General features: G+C 44.9%; 1 protein-coding gene across 2 annotated transcripts in view; it reads left to right on the forward strand.

Annotated features, from left to right (window-relative positions):
* eif2ak2 (eukaryotic translation initiation factor 2-alpha kinase 2) overlaps positions 1-14,105 on the forward strand; it is a 41,474-nt gene extending 27,369 nt beyond the window's left edge. The window contains exons 3-15 of one of the 2 annotated variants that reach the window (XM_052496586.1): positions 1,779-2,181; positions 2,490-2,653; positions 2,750-2,876; positions 2,981-3,054; positions 5,443-5,613; positions 5,706-5,838; positions 6,215-6,279; positions 8,350-8,446; positions 8,674-8,711; positions 8,806-8,848; positions 13,290-13,366; positions 13,532-13,651; positions 13,798-14,105. In XM_052496586.1, the coding sequence (XP_052352546.1) occupies positions 1,779-2,181; positions 2,490-2,653; positions 2,750-2,876; positions 2,981-3,054; positions 5,443-5,613; positions 5,706-5,838; positions 6,215-6,279; positions 8,350-8,446; positions 8,674-8,711; positions 8,806-8,848; positions 13,290-13,366; positions 13,532-13,651; positions 13,798-13,930 (1,645 nt within the window). In that variant the 3' untranslated portion in view covers positions 13,931-14,105. The remainder of the gene's footprint in view (positions 1-1,778; positions 2,182-2,489; positions 2,654-2,749; positions 2,877-2,980; positions 3,055-5,442; positions 5,614-5,705; positions 5,839-6,214; positions 6,280-8,349; positions 8,447-8,673; positions 8,712-8,805; positions 8,849-13,289; positions 13,367-13,531; positions 13,652-13,797) is intronic. The other variant, XM_052496594.1, reaches the window with a different exon arrangement.
* Positions 14,106-14,111: the final 6 nt, after the last annotated feature.

Genomic DNA, 14,111 nt, shown 5'->3' on the forward strand with positions numbered 1-14,111 from the left:
CCCCTCACAGCTCCGTAGGCAAGCACCATGGTCTTGTAGCGGATGCGAGCTTCAACTGGAAGCCAGTGGAGAGAGCGGAGGAGCGGGGTGACGTGAGAGAACTTGGGAAGGTTGAACACCAGACGGGCTGCGGCGTTCTGGATGAGTTGTAGGGGTTTAATGGCACAGGCAGGGAGCCCAGCCAACAGCGAGTTGCAGTAATCAAGACGGGAGATGACAAGTGCCTGGATTAGGACCTGCGCCGCTTCCTGTGTGAGGCAGGGTCGTACTCTGCGGATGTTGTAGAGCATGAACCTACAGGAACGGGACACCGCCTTGATGTTAGTTGAGAACGACAGGGTGTTGTCCAGGATCACGCCAAGGTTCTTAGCGCTCTGGGAGGAGGACACAATGGAGTTGTCAACCGTGATGGCGAGATCATGGAACGGGCAGTCCTTCCCCGGGAGGAAGAGGAGCTCCGTCTTGCTGAGGTTCAGCTTGAGGTGGTGATCCGTCATCCACACTGATATGTCTGCCAGACATGCAGAGATGCGATTCGCCACCTGGTCATCAGAAGGGGGAAAGGAGAAGATTAATTGTGTGTCGTCTGCATAGCAATGATAGGAGAGACCATGTGAGGTTATGACAGAGCCAAGTGACTTGGTGTATAGCGAGAATAAGAGAGGGCCTAGAACAGAGCCCTGGGGGACACCAGTGGTGAGAGCGCGTGGTGAGGAGACAGATTCTCGCCACGCCACCTGGTAGGAGCGACCTGTCAGGTAGGACGCAATCCAAGCGTGGGCCGCGCCGGAGATGCCCAACTCGGAGAGGGTGGAGAGGAGGATCTGATGGTTCACAGTATCGAAGGCAGCCGATAGGTCTAGAAGGATGAGAGCAGAGGAGAGAGAGTTAGCTTTAGCAGTGCGGAGCACCTCCGTGATACAGAGAAGAGCAGTCTCAGTTGAATGACTAGTCTTGAAACCTGACTGATTTGGATCAAGAAGGTCATTCTGAGAGAGATAGCGGTAGAGCTGGCCAAGGACGGCACGCTCAAGAGTTTTGGAGAGAAAAGAGAGAAGGGATACTGGTCTGTAGTTGTTGACATCAGAGGGATCTCACCTAGTTACCTTAAGATGGTCCCACCTAGTTCCCTTAAGATGGTCCCACCTAGTTGCCTTAAGATGGTCCCACCTTAAGATAGTTACCTTAAGATGGTCCCACCTAGTTGCCTTAAGATGATCCCTCCTAGTTACCTTAAGATGGTCCCACCTAGTTACCTTAAGATGGTCCCACCTAGTTGCCTTAAGATGGTCCCACCTAGTTGCCTTAAGATGGTCCCACCTAGTTGCCTTAAGATGATCCCACCTAGTTACCTTAAGATGGTCCCACCTAGTTACCTTAAGATGGTCCCACCTAGTTACGTTAAGATGGTCCCACCTAGTTACCTTAAGATGGTCCCACCTAGTTACCTTAAGATGGTCCCACCTAATTACCTGTAGATGGTCCCACCTCGTTACCTTAAGATGGTCCCACCTAGTTACCTTAAGATGGTCCCACCTAGTTACCTTAAGATGGTCCCACCTAGTTACCTTAAGATGGTCCCACTTAGTTACCTTAAGATGGTCCCACCTAGTTACCTTAATATGGTCTCCCCTACTGTAGTTGTTTTGTGTAAGAGCATCTGCTAAATGACTCAAATGTCGTCTGTACTGTAATCATGAAATAATTCATTCATTTAATTAAATCATTCAGTAATTAATTAATTAATTATTGCCTTAAACATTTCCCCTTTCCCCCAGCTTCACTCTGAGGGTGGTGATTAAAGGCCATGCCTATCCTAACGGGGTTGGGAAGAACAAGAAAGAGGCCAAACAGAATGCTGCTAAACATGCTCTGGCTGGCATGATGGAGACGACAGAGCAGAAGGATAAACATGCTCTGGCTGGCGTGACGGAGACGACAGAGCAGAAGGATAAACATGCTCTGGCTGGCGTGATGGAGACGACAGAGCAGAAGGATAAACATGCTCTGGCTGGCGTGATGGAGACGACAGAGCAGAAGGATAAACATGCTCTGACTGGCGTGATGGAGATGACAGAGCAGAAGGATAAACATGCTCTGGCTGGCGTGATGGAGACGACAGAGCAGAAGGATAAACATGCTCTGGCTGGCGTGACGGAGACGACAGAGCAGAAGGATGCAGTAAGAACAGCCTTTTCTTTTTATTCTACTGATGGTAACAGGCGTTGACTAGGGCCATATGTATCAAGCATCGCAGAGTGCTGATCTAGGATCAGGTCCCTCTGTCTATATCACATTATTAATTGTGATGTAAGTGGCTGAACTGAATCTAACTCAGCACTCCTACTCTGAAATACAGTCCCAGGGGACATTTTGATTGACAAAGACCGTACTATCGTATGGAATGTTTAGTTACAGAATATATTGACTTGTGGGAACATCAAACATACAGTTTGAGACCTGACGGCCTGCGTAATGTTTTTCAACAGTCGGTTTCATGTTCTCCGTCACCGGCTCAGTCTCCAGCCCCTCCTGTCCGAGCAGTTATCTCCCAGCCCAACTACGTGTGCTGGCTGAATGAACACAGCCAGAAGAACAAGCTGTCTCTAAAGGCTTTGGAGGAAACGCGTGTTGGACCCAACAACACCTCACAGTAACACTTCATACAGTACTCTAAAGTTATTCACTTACTATTGCCGTTGCGAAGGGTCTTATCCGAAACTAAAGATGTGTGTGTGTTCTATGTCAGATGCTGTAGGTATGTGGTAGGTAAGAAAGAATACCCAGAGGGATTTGGGAACACGAAGAAGGAGGCTAAGGAGGAAGCAGCAATGCAGGTCTATCTGGAGTTATGTGGCCGTAGTCAGACTACAGGGGTAAGGGTTATTAGGCCACATCGTAGACACACTATATCTCATGGAAGGATAATCTAAATGGTATTTAACGATAGTGGGGAAGTTAACAATGTTTTATTTTCAAGACTGCAGATGAAAACTGCAATGGCACCACTGGAAAACACAAGGAGGAATTAAATCCAAAGGTTGTGGTCCTCAGGTAAGACAAAACATTTCTTTATTTTATTGTTCTTCGAATCTCCAGTGCATATATTACCAAGTACTCCTCCTTAGCTGTAGTCGTATGTACTCCTCCGTAGCTGTAGTCGTCTGTACTCCTCCGTAGCTGTAGTCGTCTGTACTCTGCTGTAGTCGTCTGTACTCTGCTGTAGTCGTCTGTACTCTGCTGTAGTCGTCTGTACTCCTCCGTAGCTGTAGTCGTCTGTACTCTGCTGTAGTCGTCTGTACTCTGCTGTAGTCGTCTGTACTCCTCCGTAGCTGTAGTCGTCTGTACTCCTTGTCAGGACCCGGTTACGAACCCGGGTCTCCGGAGTGAGAAACAGTCACTTAACCAGTCACTTAACCAACTGTTCGGCAGAACCCAGAAGATGAGGCAGACACAGCAGTACTTGAGACGGTGTATTTAATGAAGTAAAAAGTGAAGTTCTTCAGGAAAACATGTAACTCCACAACCTCAAAAGGAATCCTACAAGAACAAAGGTAAATCCACAAGGTGGAAGGTAAAGCACAAAAAGCCTCAAAAGATACTCAAAAAACAAACAAACAAGAACAAAAAACAGAATTCCACAAGAGAGTCCATCGGGATCAACAAGAGTTCTCAGAGTACTAGGGCTGGGTGCTAACATACAAACACAGAGCAAAGAACAGAGGAAAACAAAGGGTTTAAATACAATCAGGGGAAACGAGGCACAGGTGCAAATAATAATGGGGATCAAGGGAAAACAAAAGGTCAAAAGGCACAATGGGGGCATCTAGTGACCAAAAACCGGAACAACCCTGGCCAAATCCTGACACTCCTCTGTAGCTGTAGTCGTCTGTACTCCTCTGTAGCTGTAGTCGTCTGTACTCCTCTGTAGCTGTAGTCGTCTGTACTCCTCTGTAGCTGTAGTCGTCTGTACTCCTCTGTAGCTGTAGTCGTCTGTACTCCTCTGTAGCTGTAGTCGTCTGTACTCCTCTGTAGCTGTAGTCGTCTGTACTCCTCTGTAGCTGTAGTCGTCTGTACTCCTCTGTAGCTGTAGTCGTCTGTACTCCTCTGTAGCTGTAGTCGTCTGTACTCCGCCGTAGCTGTAGTCGTCTGCACTCCTCTGTAGCTGTAGTCGTCTGTACTCCTCTGTAGCTGTAGTCGTCTGTACTCTGCTGTAGTCGTCTGTACTCTGCTGTAGTCGTCTGTACTCCTCTGTAGCTGTAGTCGTCTGTACTCCTCTGTAGCTGTAGTCGTCTGTTCTCCTCTGTAGCTGTAGTCGTCTGTACTCCTCTGTAGCTGTAGTCGTCTGTTCTCCTCTGTAGCTGTAGTCGTCTGTACTCCTCTGTAGCTGTAGTCGTCTGTTCTCCTCTGTAGCTGTAGTCGTCTGTACTCCTCTGTAGCTGTAGTCGTCTGTTCTCCTCTGTAGCTGTAGTCGTCTGTTCTCCTCTGTAGCTGTAGTCGTCTGTACTCCTCTGTAGCTGTAGTCGTCTGTACTCCTCTGTAGCTGTAGTCGTCTGTTCTCCTCTGTAGCTGTAGTCGTCTGTACTCTGCTGTAGTCGTCTGTTCTCCTCTGTAGCTGTAGTCGTCTGTTCTCCTCTGTAGCTGTAGTCGTCTGTACTCCTCTGTAGCTGTAGTCGTCTGTTCTCCTCTGTAGCTGTAGTCGTCTGTTCTCCTCTGTAGCTGTAGTCGTCTGTACTCCTCTGTAGCTGTAGTCGTCTGTACTCCTCTGTAGCTGTAGTCGTCTGTACTCTGCTGTAGTCGTCTGTACTCTGCTGTAGTCGTCTGTACTCCTCTGTAGCTGTAGTCGTCTGTACTCCTCTGTAGCTGTAGTCGTCTGTACTCCGCTGTAGTCGTCTGTACTCCTCTGTAGCTGTAGTCGTCTGTACTCTGCTGTAGTCGTCTGTACTCCTCTGTAGCTGTAGTCGTCTGTACTCCTCTGTAGCTGTAGTCGTCTGTACTCCGCTGTAGTCGTCTGTACTCCTCTGTAGCTGTAGTCGTCTGTACTCCGCTGTAGTCGTCTGTACTCCTCTGTAGCTGTAGTCGTCTGTACTCCGCTGTAGTCGTCTGTACTCCTCTGTAGCTGTAGTCGTCTGTACTCTGCTGTAGTCGTCTGTACTCTGCTGTAGTCGTCTGTACTCCTCTGTAGCTGTAGTCGTCTGTACTCCGCTGTAGTCGTCTGTACTCCTCTGTAGCTGTAGTCGTCTGTACTCCTCTGTAGCTGTAGTCGTCTGTACTCCTCTGTAGCTGTAGTCGTCTGTACTCCGCTGTAGTCGTCTGTACTCCTCTGTAGCTGTAGTCGTCTGTACTCCTCTGTAGCTGTAGTCGTCTGTTATTGAATCATATCTGTCACATAATTAGCAGCCTAGCATAAACATTGTGTTTTGATTTCTTGATGTCTTCCAGTGAGAAGGTTGAACACATGAACATGAGCCCAGAACAGAATGTTCCAGAACGATACAGCTTCATTACAACAGAGACCAACTTCATAGGTATACTCAACCACTACTGTCAGAAAACCAAACGGTTTCTTGACTTTAAACTGGTGGAGAAGAGCGGACCGTCACACGACCCTCAGTGAGTCTACAGACACTATGAGAAGATCATATCCCAACTGTCATTAAATGTCACTGGAAAAAAAAACATGACCTATTTTGTCCCCCACACAGATTCGTTTATAACGTATTGATTGACCAGAGAGAATACCCAAATGGTTTGGGTAAGACAACCAAGCAGGCCAAACAACAAGCTGCTCAGTTAGCATGGTCTGCTCTTCAAGAACAGTCTGACTGGAACAGCCAGGTAGACGTTTACAGTCATCAGTACACTGGTTATTAACAGCAGGCCCAGATTCAATCCCATCGGCTGTAGATGTGTGTTACGGCGCGCTTACGCCCGATTAAACTGACATACGCAGCGTTACTTTAAATGTGAAACACGGAAACATTGCCTTTTTAAAAGGTGCCTAGCTGACAAAGTGCGATCGGATTGAATCCCGGCCTAAGACAAATTTCCCCTCGGGCCCCGGGACATTAACGTTCATCCCTCGGGCCAACAGCCTTTCCTGAAAATAGCCTCTCCTAGTTTCACATGTTTATATTTCTCTACAATGTAAAGTAGACAAGTGCCTGTCTGTCTCTGTTGACTGTATTCTTTATCTCTATGTTGTGGTTTATAGGTGTCTTGCAGATCAACAGTTTCAGAAGATGGAGGACTATCCTCTATACCCCCCTCCAGTACATGGTAAGATGGAGGACTATCCTCTATACCCCCCTCCAGTACATGGTAAGATGGAGGACTATCCTCTATACCCCCCTCCAGTACATGGTAAGATGGAGGACTATCCTCTAACCCCTCCAGTACATGGTAAGATGGAGGACTATCCTCTTAACCCCCTCCAGTACATGGTAAGATGGAGGACTATCCTCTATACCCCCCTCCAGTACATGGTAAGATGGAGGACTATCCTCTATACCCCCCTCCAGTACATGGTAAGATGGAGGACTATCCTCTAACCCCTCCAGTACATGGTAAGATGGAGGACTATCCTCTTAACCCCCTCCAGTACATGGTAAGATGGAGGACTATCCCCTATAACCCCTCCAGTACATGGTAAGATGGAGGACTATCCTCTAACCCCCTCCAGTACATGGTAAGATGGAGGACTATCCTCTATACCCCCCTCCAGTACATGGTAAGATGGAGGACTATCCTCTAACCCCTCCAGTACATGGTAAGATGGAGGACTATCCTAAATAACCCCTCCAGTACAAGGTAAGATGGAGGACTATCCTCTAACCCCCTCCAGTACATGGTAAGATGGAGGACTATCCTCTTAACCCCCTCCAGTACATGGTAAGATGGAGGACTATCCTAAATAACCCCTCCAGTACATGGTAAGATGGAGGACTATCCTCTCTAACCTCCTCCAGTACATGGTAAGATGGAGGACTATCTTCTATAACTCCTCCAGTACATGGTAAGATGGAGGACTATCCTCTAACCCCCTCCAGTACATGGTAAGATGGAGGACTATCCTCTCTAACCCCCTCCAGTACATGATAAGATGGAGGACTATCCTCTATACCCCCCTCCAGTACATGGTAAGATGGAGGACTATCCTCTACACCCCCCTCCAGTACATGGTAAGATGGAGGACTATCCTCTATACCCCCCTCCAGTACATGGTAAGATGGAGGACTATCCTCTATACCCCCCTCCAGTACATGGTGAGATGGATGTCTATCCCCTAACCCCCTACAGTACATGGTAAGATGGAGGACTATCCTCTATACCCCCCTCCAGTACATGGTAAGATGGAGGACTATCCTCTATACCCCCCTCCAGTACATGGTAAGATGGAGGACTATCCTCTATACCCCCCTCCAGTACATGGTAAGATGGAGGACTATCCTCTATACCCCCTCCAGTACATGGTAAGATGGAGGACTATCCTCTATACCCCCCTCCAGTACATGGTAAGATGGAGGACTATCCTCTCTAGTCCCCTCCAGTACATGGTGAGATGGAGGACTATCCTCTATACCCCCCTCCAGTACATGGTAAGATGGAGGACTATCCTCTATACCCCCCTCCAGTACATGGTAAGATGGAGGACTATCCTCTATACCCCCTCCAGTACATGGTAAGATGGAGGACTATCCTCTATACCCCCCTCCAGTACATGGTAAGATGGAGGACTATCCTCTCTAGTCCCCTCCAGTACATGGTGAGATGGAGGACTATCCTCTATACCCTCCTCCAGTACATGGTAAGATGGAGGACTATCCTCTATACCTCCCTCCAGTACATGGTAAGATGGAGGACTATCCTCTAACCCCCTCCAGTACATGGTAAGATGGAGGACTATCCTCTCTAGTCCCCTCCAGTACATGGTAAGATGGAGGACTATCCTCTATACCCCCCTCCAGTACATGGTAAGATGGAGGACTATCCTCTCTAGTCCCCTCCAGTACATGGTAAGATGGAGGACTATCCTCTATACCCCCTCCAGTACATGGTAAGATGGAGGACTATCCTCTCTAGTCCCCTCCAGTACATGGTAAGATGGAGGACTATCCTCTCTAGTCCCCTCCAGTACATGGTAAGATGGAGGACTATCCTCTCTAGTCCCCTCCAGTACATGGTAAGGTATGGAGCAACACTGTCTGGGTGCAGCTCAACTGAAAATAAAACATTATTTGGAATTGAATATCCAAATAATGGTGTGTTTATGTCTATTGTAACAGCAAATCAATCAATTTCCTTTGAAAATGGACAATAAAGTATATATTTTATTTTCAATTCTCCCAGGGAATCCCAGGATGCAACACCATCATCCTTGAGTATTCCAGGAAGTACCAGTGAGTCCATCATATTCGCAGACTCTGTTAACGTCAGCTCCCCCAAGGTACAGATCCTGTTGTTGTTGCTATAGCTTCAGCTCAACGAATCACAGGATGTGAGCGGTGATACTGTCAACATAAACACGTATTGTCTCTTTAAGCATGGTGTAAGACATTGGGTATTCTTGTGATAGCAAATCAATATCTGTTCTATTCTACTCTGTTCTATTCTGTTCTATTGTGTTCTATTCTGTTCTGTTCTATTCTGTTCTATTCTGTTCTATTCTATAAGCAGGTTGAAAGCCCTGTAAATGTGAAGCCTAAAATAAGGTAAGACCCAATTCAAGACTCTTCTTTCAAGATGAAGTTGTTTTTATTTTATACTCCAATACCTGGACTATCTGACCTCTGACCTCTCCTTTAGACTAGCACCTAACTTCCTGCTGTCACCGGTCAAGACCAAACAGGTACTAGTCTCCAAGATACAAAAAAAAAAAAAAAAAACCTTCTGAGAAAAGTATGATGTGATTGGTTGAATGATTTAATTGATTTGACGTGATTGGTTGAATGATTTAATTGATTTGACGTGTTTGGTTGAATGATTTAATTGATTTGACGTGATTGGTTGAATGATTTAATTGATTTGGCCAAGATGACTGCAGACAGACTTATTGTAGGCACCTTTCTACTGGCAGTTTGGCCCCCACTTCAGCGACAACCTGCTCTAAATCTTCAACGTTTGAGGGGTTTCCTCCGCCAACTGCTGTTTTTAGATCCGGCCATAGGTTCTGGGTGTGATTCAGGTCTGGACTCTTCACTCCAGAACCTTTGAACATCTCTTCTGTGTTTTATGACGTGAGTTTGACGTGAGTTTGACGTGTGTTTGACGTGAGTTTGACGTGTGTTTGACGTGTGTTTGACGTGTGTTTGACGTGAGTTTGACGTGAGTTTGACGTGTGTTTGACGTGAGTTTGACGTGTGTTTGACGTGAGTTTGACGTGAGTTTGACGTGAGTTTGACGTGAGTTTGACGTGAGTTTGACGTGTGTTTGACGTGAGTTTGACGTGAGTTTGACGTGTGTTTGACGTGAGTTTGACGTGTGTTTGACGTGTGTTTGACGTGAGTTTGACGTGAGTTTGACGTGAGTTTGACGTGTGTTTGACGTGTGTTTGACGTGTGTTTGACGTGAGTTTGACGTGTGTTTGACGTGTGTTTGACGTGTGTTTGACGTGAGTTTGACGTGTGTTTGACGTGTGTTTGACGTGAGTTTGACGTGTGTTTGACGTGTGTTTGACGTGTGTTTGAGTTTGACGTGTGTTTGTTTTGACGTGAGTTTGTTTGACGTGTGTTTGACGTGTGTTTGACGTGAGTTTGACGTGTGTTTGACGTGTTTGTTTGACGTGAGTTTGACGTTTGACGTGTTTGACGTGTTTTGACGTGTGTTTGACGTGTGTTTGACGTGTGTTTGACGTGAGTTTGACGGGAGTTTGACGTGTGTTTGACGTGTGTTTGTGTGTTTGACGTGAGTTTGACGGAGTTTGACGTGTGTTTGACGTGTGTTTGACGTTTGACGTTTGACGTGAGTTTGACGTGAGTTTGACGTGAGTTTTGACGTGTGTTTGACGTGAGTTTGACGTTTTGACGTGTGTTTGACGTGTGTTTGACGTGTGTTTGACGTGTGTTTGACGTGTGTTTGACGTGTGTTTGACGTGTGTTTGACGTGTGTTTGACGTGTGTTTGACGTGTTTTGACGTGAGTTTGACGTGAGTTTGAGTTTGACGTGTTTTGACGTGTGTTTGACGTGTGTTTGTTTTTGACGTGAGTGTTTGACGTGAGTTTGACGTGAGTTTGACGTGAGTTGTTTGACGTGTGTTTGACGTGAGTTTGACGTGTGTTTGTGTGTTTGACGTGAGTTTGACGTGTTTGACGTGTGTTTGAGTTTTTGACGTGAGTTTGACGTGAGTTTGACGTGTGTTTGACGTGTGTTTGACGTGTGTTTGACGTGAGTTTGACGTGAGTTTGACGTGAGTTTGACGTGAGTTTGACGTGAGTTTGACGTGAGTTTGACGTGAGTTTGACGTGAGTTTGACGTGTGTTTGACGTGTGTTTGACGTGTGTTTGACGTTTGACGTGTGTTTGACGTGAGTTTGACGTGAGTTTGACGTGAGTTTGACGTGAGTTTGACGTGTGTTTGACGTGTGTTTGACGTGTGTTTGACGTGTGTTTGACGTGTGTTTGACGTGTGTTTGACGTGTGTTTGACGTGTGTTTGACGTGTGTTTGACGTGTGTTTGACGGGAGTTTGACGTGTGTTTGACGTGTGTTTGACGTGTGTTTGACGTGTGTTTGACGTGTGTTTGACGTGTGTTTGACGTGTGTTTGACGGGAGTTTGACGGGAGTTTGACGGGAGTTTGACGTGTGTTTGACATGTGTTTGCGGTAGTTGTCCTGCTGGAAGACCCACAAACTTCAATGGAGACCTCAGTTTTTGGACACCGGGTTGAACATTGAACTCCAAAATACCTGATAATCTGCTGAGTTAATGATGCACACATTCAAGGCCCCCAGTACCAGAGGTAGCGAAACATTTTCTGCAATGTAGAAAATCAAATAAAAAGATGTAGAGACCAAACATTCTTTTCAATTGCAACTTGTTTGACAAGATATAGTTAAATATTTAAGAAAAGTACAAGGATGCCAATATATTTGGCTGCAACTGACTATGTGATTTACTGTTATGGTAACTGAAACACAACTACAGGTTTGCTCTTGGAGCAGTTTGTTGTAGAGGCTACTCTATAAAGATGCTATATAGCGGATACAACTGGCTCCTTTTGAAAGCCCTCGGATCAAAAGAGAATTATTATTGAATTTTGGTGGGAATTCAGTTGGGGTCTCAACTTACTAGAATAGCGGAAGGTGCAATTTGTAAATGTGGTTGTGCATCAGCAGTTGTTCTCGTTATGTCAGTCACTGATAGTCAGTCAGCTAACATTTTTTTAGACAGCTGGCCCGCTAAACTAACTCGGCAATCTAAACTTGTTATCATGGTCGAATTACCTGCCGTTGGGCCCCCATTTGATTTTGTCAGTCAATCTCACTCAGGTATCATATTTAAAACGACAAAAAAAAAATGTCTCTACACTCTATGGCAAAATGTGTAGAATTGCATCAAACTTGCTTTAAAAGCGTAACATTTGCTCTACACTCTATGGCAAAATGTGTAGAATTGCGTCAAACTTGCTTTAAAACCGCAACATTTGCTCTAAACTCTATGGCAAAATGTGTAGAATTGCGTCGAACTTGATTTAAAACCGCAACATTTGCTCTAAACTCTATGGCAAAATGTGTAGAATTGCATGAAATTAACTCCAAAATAGGGTTTCCGTTATGAAAATGTGGCTCTGGACATTTGACCTGCAGCATTTAGTAAGAGTAAAAGTGAAGCCACCCAGTAAAATACTAATTGAGTAAAAGTCTAAAAGTATCTAGTTTTACATTTAAGTTTAGTGGTGGTGGGGAAAAAGGACTCAATTGTCATACTCAAGTAAAAGTAAATGCTTTACATCCATTTCCTTATATTAAGCAAACCAAGCGGCGCCATTTTGTTATTTACGGAGAGCCCGGGGGCAACACTCCCACATTGAGCTCGTCAGATCAGAGGTAGTAGGGACGACAATGCGTTATAGCGATAGGTGGTGTGTATTAGACCATATTGTTGTCCTGACTGAGCGTTGGCAATGGAACGAGTACTTTTGTGTGCATGGAGTAAAAATTACATTATTTTCTTTAGGAATGTAGTGAAGTAAAAGTTGTCAAAAATATAAATAGTAAAGTACAGATCCCCCCCCCCCCCAATTTTTTTTAAACATTAAGTGAAAATTGTAAGTAGTACTTTACACCACTACTTACAATTTTACTACATCTTAAATGACTAAAGACATTAGTCCTCCTCAGTGGCGGTTCTAGACCATTTCAACTGGGGGGGGGCCAAGCTGGGGACAGTTGTACTGTTAGAGGGGCCAGGTCCAGGCCCCCCAGAACCACTAGTGGTCCTCCTACTCTGCTGACACTGAAAAACAGATCAATAAAAACATGAATTGTCCATATAATGTGAAAGGGGGATCTTCTAAACGGGAGAAGGACATTATTGTCCAAAAGCGAAACTTTTAAGTGGCACTGAGCCACCGATGATGAAGAGGGCTTCTGGAAGTCTGTATAAAACAATAGACTACTGGTTCCAATGAAATATGTAAGCCTGTATAAAACAACATATTTCATTGGAACCAGTAGCCTATTGTTTTATACAGACTTCCATATTTCATTGGAACCAGTAGTCTATTGTTAATCTACACACAATACCCCATAATGACATCACAATACCCCATAATGACATCACAATACCCCATAATGACATCACAATACCCCATAATGACATCACAATACTCCATAATGACAAAGCAAAAACAGTTGTTGTTTAGCAAATTTATACAAAAAACAACTGATATCACGTTTAATATAAGTATTCAGACCCTTTACTCAGTACTTTGTTGAAGCACCTTTGGCAGCGATTACAGACTCGATTCTTCTTGGGTATGACGCTACAAGCTTGGCACACCAGTATTTGGGGAGTTTTTGGATGTTTTATCTTCTCACGGACAATTGGACGGTGCCAATTTAATTGAGCAGCTTTTCTAAACAAAAATAAATGAACGGCCAAAAGACGGCTATTACCGACTATAACGGAAACGTCACAGAGGTGGGTACGCTTACCTGCGAGCAGCTGCTGCCCCTCACCATGACTTCAGATTTATGGGGGCCCCCATCAAAGTTGCCCACTCCTGCTGTTGGGGATATATGCATTATTAAATGTTGATTGAGTGTTTGTCATTGTTTTTTTTTTTTAAAGGAAGGTCCCGATTTAAAAGGCAACAATTTAGGAACCTTGTCAAGTGGAAGGACATCCAACCAACCAATCAGATCTAGGTACATTATGGCGTTACTTTGATACTCATTTCTCTACCCCACATTTAATGTATAAAGTAGATGGCATTGAAATCTGTTCCTGACGGGAATACTCATCTATACTGATCACAAAACAGTTTGATCATGTTGATGGATTGATTATTTAAATATGATTTATTATCTCAGGTTTTTAGCAGAGTTTGATTCAATAGAGAAGATTGGCAAAGGAGGCTTTGGCAACGTCTATAAGGCGCGACGGGAACTGGAGCAGAAATATTTTGCGGTGAAGATAGTACTGAGTAAAGAGTAAGTCGATTATGTTTGTTACTTTAGCAATCGAAGTAATATCTTTCACTCGACCCAGCCGCTGTATAATAACACTGATTGATTTATTTATTATTATTACTATTTATTTATTTATTTACTTATTTTACCTGTGACTCTTTCCTCAGGAAAGCTAAGCGGGAGGTTGGTGCCTTAGCAGATCTTCAGCACCCCAACATAGTACGCTACTACACCTCCTGGCTGGAGGACACCGCGTACCGATGCGACACCAACTCTGAGAGCGACACCACTTCAGAGTAACATTATTACCACTTTCCCTGTCCCATTGCACTATGGGAGATGTTATTTGAATAATGCCATTTTACATGTTAGTGTTACGTTCCCCAATAATGTCATTCAAACAGAAGGGGGAACTAACAAAGAGTCACTGACAACAAATGAAATGAAACAGGTTGGGGTTTTAGGAGAGGTTTTGAAATAC

Source organism: Oncorhynchus keta, chromosome 3, assembly GCF_023373465.1.
Source record: "Oncorhynchus keta strain PuntledgeMale-10-30-2019 chromosome 3, Oket_V2, whole genome shotgun sequence".
NCBI classification, from domain to species: Eukaryota; Metazoa; Chordata; class Actinopteri; order Salmoniformes; family Salmonidae; genus Oncorhynchus; species Oncorhynchus keta.